General features: G+C 39.1%; 1 protein-coding gene across 4 annotated transcripts in view; it reads left to right on the forward strand.

Moving 5' to 3' along the window:
• Positions 1 to 11,386, forward strand: part of ARHGAP6 (Rho GTPase activating protein 6) — a 328,240-nt gene extending 316,854 nt beyond the window's left edge. For all 4 annotated transcript variants that reach the window (XM_030451749.1, XM_030451730.1, XM_030451722.1 and 1 more), the window contains 4 exons: positions 1,817 to 1,914; positions 7,816 to 8,078; positions 9,554 to 9,634; positions 10,418 to 11,386. In XM_030451749.1, the coding sequence (XP_030307609.1) occupies positions 1,817 to 1,914; positions 7,816 to 8,078; positions 9,554 to 9,634; positions 10,418 to 11,124 (1,149 nt within the window). In that variant the 3' untranslated portion in view covers positions 11,125 to 11,386. The remainder of the gene's footprint in view (positions 1 to 1,816; positions 1,915 to 7,815; positions 8,079 to 9,553; positions 9,635 to 10,417) is intronic.
• Positions 11,387 to 11,600: the final 214 nt, after the last annotated feature.

Below are 11,600 nucleotides of genomic sequence, written 5' to 3' on the forward strand. Positions count from 1 at the left end.
TAGGAAAAAAATGTTTAATGTGAGTGTTGTGAGATGCTGAAACAAGTTGCCTAAAGAGGTTGTGGATTCCCCTTCCCTGGAAGTATACAAGGCCAGGTAGGATGGAGCTTTGAGAAACTGAGAGGTGTCCCTGCCCATGGCAGGAGGGTTGAAATGAGATGAGGTCCCTTTCAACCCCAAGCATTCTGTGATTCTATGACTCTATAAATAGTAAGTTGCATGCAGAAAGAAATGGATTCTGCTTTACCCTCAAACTTTATCTGGAGTTTATTCAGCTGTATAGAAAGGCTGTCTAAATGGAGAAATTACAGAACACCAAGTTTCCAAAAATGTTTTCCTATGAATACAGAAGATAATTTAGTAGAAGATATCACAGAAGATAGTTTAATTAAGGGCTGGTATATCAATGACCATCAGTAAGATAGATTTCCAGCTTTAGGGCTAAATACATTTTTTAGAAAAAGGACAATATGGTCACACAAGTTTTTCATAGAGATTTTGGAGCCATTTGAATTAAATTATGCATATCTTAATTTATTTTGAGATTATTGTCTTTTCTAAGGAAACATGCCTTTTCTGTTACTTGACTTCCTAAGTACCTCCTAACTCAAGTATTCCCCTGAGGAGTCTGTTAGTAATTCTATTCCTATTTCCCAGGACATGTCAGGGAGAACAAATGGCCCATGCAGTGTGACTTGAAGGTCAAGAGACTCAGGCTCTGACAAATTGCATCCAGGAGCATATTGCAGAGTTGATGACCCCTTGCTGAGATTGTCTTGCCTCCAATCCATCCATCATGAGTGAACCTGGGCTCTTAGTTCAGTTTTCTCAAACGGTCTCATCTGTTTCAATGCAGTGAAAACTGAGTTGAATGTTCTTCTGTGATATGAACAAACTCTCTTAAGGATTTATACAACTCAAAGTCTACTTGGGCAGGTTTTGGAGTACCATTCCAGGACATGTTGCAATATGCTGCAGCAGCTGAATCTATCTGGTGTTTCGAGGGTTCTCCTCATAAAGTGCACTAGAATGAGTTAGCAAATCAGAAAACCAGCCACCAAGAAGATGGTACTAATTCTGGCTAAACCTTTTGCTAATACTCCAGATGGGCTGGAGATCCAGCAGGACCCACTTGTAAGCCTAAGTTATGGACAGATGAACTCTGTACTCAAGTTCTGATTGGACATAAGCAGGAATTTAGATAGTTCTAGATCCTAGGGTTTGGTTATAGGGTTTCTTGAACATTCAATATTTATAAGGCTTCATTTAGAAAAAATATTGATCATTGGTAACTCTCACTGAAATGAAGTAATTCAAGAGCTTCTCAGACAGAAGAGTCACCATTAAGTTTCCATATGAGAGGGACATAAATGCCACAGAATATATGAAGAAACATTCTCCTCCGTGTCTAATTAATTTCATGTTGCTTCTAAAACAAGACCACTACAGTCACTCAGAATGAAAATTTTTAAATATCCCCAGGTCACTGAATGGGGATGTAAAGTAAAGACTTGAAACTGAGCTTTTGAGACTGCAATACATGAGAAATCACACTGTAGTTACCAGTTACAGTGCCCAACTGAATATCAAAGAGTTATTCAACATTAATATTTGCCATTGTTCAAAGTGATCTTTAGTCCTATGCACCTACTGCACCCACTGTTGTTGAATTAAATTTCTCTTCTAAGTGGAGCTTCTGAATATTTCTTATATGTATTCTCCATAAATGTACTTGTACTTGGTCTTTTCCATTAAGCATAATACCAAAATGAATGTTGTAAATGATATTAATCTCCAACTTCTGTTGTCTTCATAGGTTTCCCCTGACCTACAGAATGAAGTGCTTATTAGCCTATTAGAGACTGACCCAGATGTTGTGGACTACTTGTTGAGGAGGAAAGCTTCCCAGTCATCGTGAGTAATCTGTTTTTGCATCATCCCTATTTCTCCTGGGAATTTCTATCTCCCACTGGAAGTGTCCAAAAGGTTCTAGTTTTCCACAGCTCTTCTGCACATTCTACAGTGGAGTAGAAATATTCTCCCCATTACACAGGCTCTGCCAAAGAAATTATGACTCTTGTACACTGTTTTCTAAAGACAAATCTTGTTTCCTGATTCAGAGGAAATATTGTGTTCTGCTGCAGAGAACAGAATGACATGTACATAAAAATATTCAGTGCACTATTATCTGGCAGGATGTATTCTAGTGATCTGCTGGTTCATGTCTTGGGTTTGTTGTAGTCTTCAGTAACAGGAGAAACTGTATTATGCTGTCCTTGAAAAACACCCTAGAGTGCCTTAACACAATCACAGCTAGTTGTTTGACAAGCATATTTTTTTCTGAATGTATACACATAGGATATTGTAACTGAGTCAACTGCCACAGCTGCAGGTTTATAGAGACTCTTTGCAAACACATAATGAAGAGAGAAAAAAACAATCACATCAGTCACTATTGCAGTTATGATGCATACCATATTTAAACTTTATGTGTCACGTATGTATGCTTACACCCATGTGCCTTAACACTGAGTTTGTACATTCAATATAACAGAATTTCTGGCTTTCTCATGGGACACACAATCATTGCCTTTATTCTAGTGAGTCTCAGTATGTCAGACCCCAAAATCACAAAATTTGACAAGCTTTCTTTAAATAATTTCTAAGAGGCTTCATAGACTCTAAACTCTCTGGGATAGATTGGATCTTGTCTTCCTGTGTGTGTAGAAAGTCCCTAGGGCATTCAGAATATAATTAAAATAAAATCTGTACAGTAGGTTAGGTACGATTAGTTTTCCTCTCCCTCTGAACAGTGTATAGTTGGAGGTAATGTAATGGTGTGCCTGGCTTTAAAGGAAGAGGTGTAAATGAAATAGGATAATTAATACATGGAAGAAAAAGCTTTAATTATAAAAGTTAAAAGTATGTGCAGAATATATGTGCTGTAACAGATTTAATTATTTTGTTGGCTTAATCACATGAACATATGACATGCATCAGCAAATTACCACAGAGCATCTGAATTCTGGTGATTGTCTCTGTGGTTTTTAGGGTACCACAGACATGACTGAAATTATTAATTTTGTCTAGTTCATATCTGACTGGCAAATAACTGTGTGCATATTTAGATCACAATAAATGCAAGATAATTGGAGGTACGATATCTGTCTTTGCACTTGTTTCACCTCTGTCAAGACCCCAGACAACACTTAGGAGAGACTCTGCAAATCACATGAAGCATTGTATATCTGCGGGGACTTCTTTCTTTAAGTCCTCAGTTTGGAATAGCATTATCTCTAACTCAAGCTAATAAAAAACTTCATGCTGGATTGCACCATCTATATAATATAAAGACATAAAATTATATCTCACATGTGGCAAAACATACCAATTGAGCAAAAATTTGTTGTAAATCATTGTGTGTAAATGTAACAGGTTATCATTAGATCCTGTTTCCTTTAAGTTAATTGACCTTGCCTTGAGCTTCTTTACTTTTCAGCCAGCATGCACACCTACTGGAAAAAATGGATCTTTTGTGCAAAGCTGGTCACATCTAAAAATAGGGGTTTTGTAAGAAAAAGTTATGAAACCAAATAGGAACATCTAGTTACACTAGTACCAATTTATTTTATTTTCAGTAATGGGCAGATGAAGTGTCACTGAGATAGGAAAAACTTACTATCTGTCATTTTTCTTGTACTCTGCTATGATGTAAGTGATTTATTCTTAATGTTACTGAGATATGTTTGCACTGTGATTGCAACTCCTTGGTTAAAATATTGCAGGCAAATGGAGGCAATGTTGCTTAGTGCTGTTGTTAAGAGTGTGATGCTCTTAAGAGATGAATCTGTGTCAGAACATCATCTCAGTCTTGAGGCTACATATTTGTTGGTTATTTTTCCTGTAAGAAATGTGAGGCAGCAGACAATAAGGAGATGTTTGTCTTCATTTGTAAAGATGAGTTTTGCAAATGTATCCTTACTACTCTTTGAAATTTCCTGGTCAAATTAGGACCTGTGTAACACAAAACTCAATGTTCCTAAGACAATCTTCATCAGTTAAGCTAGTTAGCTGCATACCATTGAGTATGGAGTAAACTTCAGGACTTCAGTGCCATATTATTGCTCTGAAGGTCCTCCTCCTGCAATTGCCCTCACATCTCTGCTTTTGATGTCATTACAAAGGCTTTTCCTTGGCCTTCCTTGATCTAAGAGAGAAAAGCTATTTCTTTTCCTTCCCAGAGGAGGACAAATCAGATGTTCCTTATCTTATAGTTCTCTTAAGAGCTGAGCATTGTGAATGGTGTGTCAGGGAGTTTGTAGAAGTTGCTCATTACCCTTGCCAGCAATTATGGAGTGTGCTTTTGTGGGTGATTTTCCCAACTTTTTTGTATGTTGGCTTGATGAAAATGGGGTTTCCAGCTGTAAATGGCAACATCTTTAACACAAAAATAAAATCTGTTTCTTCTTATTTATTGCTTATCCTAACCTGTGGCACAAAGATTAAGCTTTACACTAGGATGTACAGTATGTTTAAATGCAGTTTTCCAAGCTGCAGAGGTTCCCTTAATCTTTGAGCCCTCTATCTCTTCACAGTAGCAACCATCCTGTAATCCCATAATAAGTTCTTTCATTGGTGGCACCTGTGTTGCTTAAATATGTATGAAAATTACTACTGCATGCTGCCAAGCCTTCACACTCTCTATGCTTTGCCTCTTGTAGGATGTAATCATTTTCTCACTCAGAAGCTTCAAGGTATAACAAAGAGTTCTGCCGAAACCAGAAAGGGATTTCCTGTTTTGATGACCCTGATGCCATTAGAAAACTAGGAAGATCCCCAGTAGAAGTAATTATTACTAATATTTTTCCAGTTCACCCATGCAAATAGACTCTGATAGATAACATCATTTCAGAAGGATGCCAGTTAAAAAGGAATGCACAAGACTCCTTCATAGCATAGTTATTTTTGGTTTGCAACCTGAAATAGTGTTTTAAACATGTGGCATAGGTTCCTTCTGCAGGTTTCAAATCTTTCAGTTTCTATTTAACCACTGGTTAACTCTTACTTAACATAGTTCATACCTGTAGAAAATAGTATATTGCATTCCAGTTTCTCTCATTTTAAAATACATAATCTGTTATTTTCTATGGAGACAATAATCAGTCTGTATTTGTAGACTGTATATAGGCAAGTGTATATCTTGCAGGGTATTTAAATTTGTCTCCTTATTTAGTTTTTCCCCATTGTGTGTGACTAAAGAATCTCTCAAATCACCAAGGGAAGATGAAGTTGAATTTTAGTAAATAATCTGTTTGCAACTGTAAAGCAAACAATGCAAAAGTTTTGTTTTAAAGAACATATGACAATTCATCCTTTATTAGGAAAGATAGAAGCCAAAATCTTCTGCAAATTGTGTTGGTTTTTTTTTCCACAAAGAGCATCATAAAGCTGCAAATGGATGAGATCCGTTTCCAACTTTAAAGTTTTCAATCTATTTTTATGGTTTCTCATAGCAAGGCTGGCAGAACCCACAGACATTTTATTTCATTTGTAAACCTATTTTGTCTAAAAAAATTTGGGAGTGATATTATATATATGTAATTGCATGGGCTTACTAGCAGGAGTTGTGAATGAATGTAGAAACTTGCATATTTGGGTCTTTCCAAAGACTTGACAGTTTCCGTTTAAGTAAATTTTTATCAGGAGTTCTGTCTTGAGAAGAGATAAACTATAACAGATCATTCAAGGTAAGACATGAAATCAGTGTTTCACAAAGCTCAAGTTTATGTTCCCACATTCCTTCATTTCCATTTCCTGTTCTCCTCATTCCTTGTGTTACCTTGCCATGGCTAAGTGGTGGCAGAACTCTCTCTTTGCCTGATGCAATGTGGCTAGGTTTTCATCCTGCAAAGATTTACATGTGATAAGCCTCCTTGCTGCCACCATTAGTGCTAAGTATGTCTGGGTATTAACAGCATGAGGTTTAGATGACATTCAATCTAGGAAGCTGGAGAGAAAGACTTTTGGTTGTAGGAAATGTGCAGACACCAACATTTCTCCTTTTTTCTCTTAGTTCTTTCTGGCTCTTGTAAAAATCCAAAAACACTGCTCGAATCTCATCTTAACTCGGTGCACAAGGTTTTTTAGAACTTCAAAAAGCAGGCAGAAAGAAGGGCTTAAGGGACAACAAATGAGAAAAAAATTGTGGTGGAATTGTACATGCGTAAAGACAATAATTCTTCAATATGTGGCTGTTGCAGATTAATTTACCCTGAGGCATGGTTTGCTTTTTTTAAATGACTCCTCACCATTATCATGTCAACTACAGTGGGAACCCTGGGACAGCACTGCTGTGCATAATGGCAGCTCTGATTTTGTGAGTTGGCCCCAGCTAAGGTTCAGGAGCAGTTCAGTGATGAATTTCTTGCTGGGAGTGACCATGGAGTAAACTTGGTTATCCCACACTTTATGGTTGCTTTTGTACTGAAGAAAAAAAAAAAAAAAGTGAAATATGGAATAACATAGTAAACATGATTTTGACTGCATATATTTTATGTTTGGGGACTTGCAATATGCAAACCAGCCAGGAAAAAAAAACCAACAGTCTGAAAGTTGTGTTAAGTTTTGTCATTAATTTTCTGTTACTATTTAGTATGCTAGCATGTGTTTCCACTGTCTATTTCTTTGGTTTCTTTCTTCAGTTTTATTTTATTTTCTGGAAAGTAGGTTATTGTTCCGTAACAAGTAATGTGCTTTGGGCTGCTTGCTCAGTTTCAGGCTCTCTTTGGATTTGACTCTCAGGAGGGCTGATAATTTTCAGTACAGATTTACAAGAATGATCCTTGGTCATATCCCATGTAATTATAGCATGTGATATTAGTGTGAGGTCACTGAGAAAAATGTTTGACTCAAGAGAAGCAAAAGATCAGTATCTAAGAAACAAATATCAAACTGCAGAGAAAACAAAAATTAGTATTAGAAATACAAACTGGGGAGGACTGATAGGAAAAAAGTTGTTTGTTTACAGAGTATTTCTACCTAATCTTGGAGAGGCTCATTGGCTCACAGATTCCCTTCTGTCTATGTAGTAAACATAACAGCTCAAGAAGTCTCCCTCAGTGTTCCCAATACACTTCAAAAAATTAGAGTGGTCTCTCTGAGCCTTGGCTGGACTTCAGTGGTGTTTTGTTTGCCTTTTTTTGTCAAAATTAAATGCAGAACATGCTGTTGGTGATGTTGGTGAAAGGATAAATGAAGGTGTAGAATTTATCAGCAGTGCCAGTTTGCTGCCCCATCAGAAGTATGGCAGATAGACCTGTCTGTCCTCTATAGAAAAATTACCTTCTGCTGTTTCTAGAAGAGGCTCCTCCTCACAGGGTGAGAGGTGAGCTGAGGTTTTGATTTCTCAGTGTAGTAGCTCAGAATGGAAGAAGTGAGTTTAATATACTGTGTAGTATCAAGATAATCCTTCCTATCATGCCCTCAGATTTACTGTTGAAACAAGCTAAATTGTCAAGGTAACATAAGGAACTGATTCACTATTTAATTTCCTGTGATGAACTATACAGCTGTGTGGTTTTTGTTGTTTTCTTTCTTGGTAGAAACATCTTTTGATTTTTAGTGGCCTCTGCTGGTCACTTCATGGCAAAAGTTTTATTCATGGAAGATACACTTCTGTACTGCTTCTGATGTGTTTTCATTTCAGAAGCTCTGGTCATCCTCCTGTGTTTGGTTTTGTTTGTATGATGTCAAAACTTCACCTGTGAACAAACATAAAGCACTTTTCACTAACATGAGATTATCCAAATTTCTCAGGAGCCCCGAAATGCTGCGGTCAGAAGGTTCCTATTCCACAGGAGGAAGACATTCTTCCACAGACTCCAACAAAGCTTCCAGTGGAGATGTCTCCCCTTATGACAACAACTCCCCAGTACTGTCTGAGCGCTCGCTGATGGCAATGCAAGAAGAAGCTGCCCGCAGCCCAGATAAGCTGTACAAGGTACCTGAACAGTACACACTGGTTGGACATTTGCAGTCCAAGACAAAGGAAAATTCTGCTGCATCACAGGCTGGAAAAGGTAGAGTACATTTTGCTCGTGTTTCTCCTCTACAGCAACCAATGGGTGTTTCTGGAGTAGTGTCTCTTCTGTTTTGTCATCTACCAGGGCTTGAGGAACAATTGTGTAGATAACATTACAAGAAATTAATTTCTGTGTCAACACTTTTTGTGTCCATGCAAGGTCCATGCAAGCTGTCAGGGATGCTCTTTGCATGGCATTTCTCAAAACCTGAAACTGCTGTTCAGGAAAGCAGAACTATGTATGTCCTGCTGTTCAGGACTGATTTCTAGTCATGCCCTGTAGGACCGTAATACCTCTAAGGTTATGGTCCTGACTTTGGAAAAATCTGAGACTTCAAGACATCAGGATGCCTCAGTGACCTCAACAGTCTCTCTCTGGAGAACACAGCTGAGTTGCACAGCTTTACATCTGCCACCAATTACACACCTAGAAATGCTAATGTAGGGATGCCAGATTTCCACAGCTATCCAGGGAGTTCACCTTTGAATGATTTTGTCTGCAAATAACTGTGGTTTAAACTGATAGCTCACCAGCACTTCAAGATGCTTTTCATTTAAAACTGAAACATTTAATGAAATGCACAATTAGTGAGCCAAACTTTAAGAACTTGAAATGTTTAGATATGCAGGTAACTGGTGGTATTCTTAACACCATTTCATTTCAGAGGTAGTGGTTAGGCACCTGATTCCCTTTAGAATCAGTGGGATTTGGACCATTATCTCTGTTGTATGTTTTATAAATGCCAGCAGGCACTTTTCTTCTGTATTCAGCACAGGTTTGAAACCTGAACAGATTTTAAAATTTGGACAGATTTCTGGTAAGTTATGAACAGGAAATTACATGATATTTTATCATATTCACCATCTTTTGGACTTCAACATGCATCATGATGATGCTGGACCATGACGAACCAGGAAATTCCTTCACTGCCAGATGGAATCAGAAAAAGTCATGAAACAGATGCAATCCAGCACAATGCCTGATGTGTGCATTTCATTAAATCTCTGTTCTGTGACAGCACTTTGGTGTAAGACCCAAGTAATGCTACAGGCTGATAGAGTATGCTTTAGTGTAACTGCTGGGTCCAGAGCTGCCTGAGGGAGCTCTGTCATTCTGTTCTGTAAAAAGCACAAAAACTGCTTTCCAATGACCAGACCCTCCTGGTTTTGCACAAGTTCTCTAATGGAGTTCAGTGAGGCAGAGAACTTAAGAAAAATTCCACTCTCTCAGAAAACTCAGGCACTGTGCCCATGCAGAGCTTACTGAATCAATTATAGGATCTGAGCTTGAATCAGCAAGTACCTGTGGATAAATACATGTGAGATGTTTGTGTTAGGTTCTCAAGTGAGAACCTAGTATATATTAATAACTCTGATGCATTACATAAGGTTTTACCATGCCATTTGTATGTTTCTAAACAATGTCTTTAAGAGATAATTCATCATCTTCCTCCTGCTCTTGCTGCTATTTAGATATTGTCGAAGATCATTTTGATATCTGGGGTACGTGGCATTCAACACTGAAAAGTGGCTGCAAAGATCCAGCAATGACAGGTCAGTTATTTCTCAAGTTTTAAGCCCAAATCTAGAAAAGACATAAATAATTTCTTGGTTTTGAGAAAACACAGTGAAACCAGTAGAATGATTCACATGGTCCAGAGTTGTTCTCTTGAAAGGTGACTGTTCCAAAAAATGCAGTAAACTGTAGTTGTTATACAAAGGCAGAGACATTTCAAAGCGTTGCAAAGTAATTGTAAAAGATAATTTAATAATACTTAAATTATTTTAAATACCTAAATTGTATTAAATACTTAAAATTACTTCAAAAAGTAGTTATATATTATTCTAAAAGTCACTGGAAGATGGACACCTGGTGTGGGGGTTTGAGAGGAACTGCTGCAGTGGCACAAGCACAGGCTGTGCGGTTGGCAGCCCCGGGTTCTGGCCGTGCCACTGATCAGTGTGGTCCCAGCAAGTCCCTGACCCATCTGACCTTTTGTTTAATGCCATCTGCACCCTCCTCACAGTGGCACTGTGAGACTAAAACAACCGCCCAGCTTTTTCAGGTATTTGAAAGATGTTATGTGGTGCAAGGCTTTGTGTCAGAGCAGAGCATTAGAGTCATCAGGTAATATATTAGTCATAGTTCAGCCACTGGGCTGCTTCTCTGTGTCCCCTGATGGGGCTGGTGGTGAGGCTGATAGATGATTAGTCCCAAAGCCTGGTGATCGGAGCCCTCACCTCTCTTTCTGTGATGCTGGGGGAAAGCAGTAACTTTTTTAAGATCATGTAATTGATTATGCAGATTGATACCATCTTTCTGACTCTGTCCCCCAGGTTCTTACGGGAACATTTATGAAAGCAGCTTGCTGAGACCTGGACAGTGCTCTCTTTCCCACGGGAACCTCGCTGCGTATTCTCCCCGGTGGCAGGGCAGCTCCTCAGAACTGGACACTGGCAGGCAGGTCATGCGAAGGAGCCAGACAACTGCTGCCATTCCCGAGTGTCAGCTCCATCCCACGGTGTCTCGGGTGTGCAGCAACCCCCAAATGGAAGTTGTCAGTAGGAGTACAGACCTGTCACACTCCAAGTCGGAGCGGCACTTGACTTTAAGCAGCGTTGAGGACCTCACCGAGCCTGGCTTCAATGCCAGCTGTTGGCAAAGCGCGGCCAAACCCTCCTACAGAAAAGAGAGGCCACCACCCCCATACCCAGGCCCAGCAAAAACGAGCTCCGCGTCGCTGCAGCGTTCGAGTGTTTCTTCAACCTTGCACTCTTTGTGGAGATTTCAACGCCATGAAAAAAGTTCAGGGACTAGAACAGCTGGAGGACCAAGAGCCAAGGTCCCCGACCGGGCCACCTCTGGAGAGGAGCGGCCATCCCCACACGGGCAAGTGCCTCACGTCTACGCCACAGCTCCTCACACTCAGAACAGTACCAGTGTTTCAGAGGTAGACTGGCACGAGAGGCAAAGGGAGAGGTGGCAAATTTGGGAGTTGTTATCAGCTGATAACCCTGATGCTCTCCCAGAAACCCTGGTATGATCAGACTCTGCAGAACTCCCACCCATACCCATGCCTCCCTCTCATAGGAAAACAACTGTGACAGTGGGGGGGCTTTTTTGTTTTGTACCGACTGAATTGCGTATACTCTTTTGTAAACTTTCTTCACTTTAATTTCTTAACAGCACTGTCAAGCGGTCCATTTACAAGTACAGTACGTTCCTGGTTTTCAGCAAGCTTTTGAGAAAAAAAACAAGGTGAAAATTTTAGTCTAATAACTCTGTATGCATACGCTGTGTATAAGATAAAAGTGTTGCTAACAATGTATTTATATATCTGCAGTTTTGATGATTGTATATTCTGTAATGGGTATTGTATGATAATCATATATTATGTTTTCATATACAGATGTCAATCAATCATGACTGCTTTTTTGTTTTGTTTTGTTTTTTAAATCACTGCACTTACATTACCGTGATATGCATTGGAAGTCTATAGAAAGTGCACAAGCTGGTTTC

The sequence above is a fragment of the Calypte anna genome, chromosome 1 (genome assembly GCF_003957555.1).
Source record: "Calypte anna isolate BGI_N300 chromosome 1, bCalAnn1_v1.p, whole genome shotgun sequence".
NCBI classification, from domain to species: domain Eukaryota; kingdom Metazoa; phylum Chordata; class Aves; order Apodiformes; family Trochilidae; genus Calypte; species Calypte anna.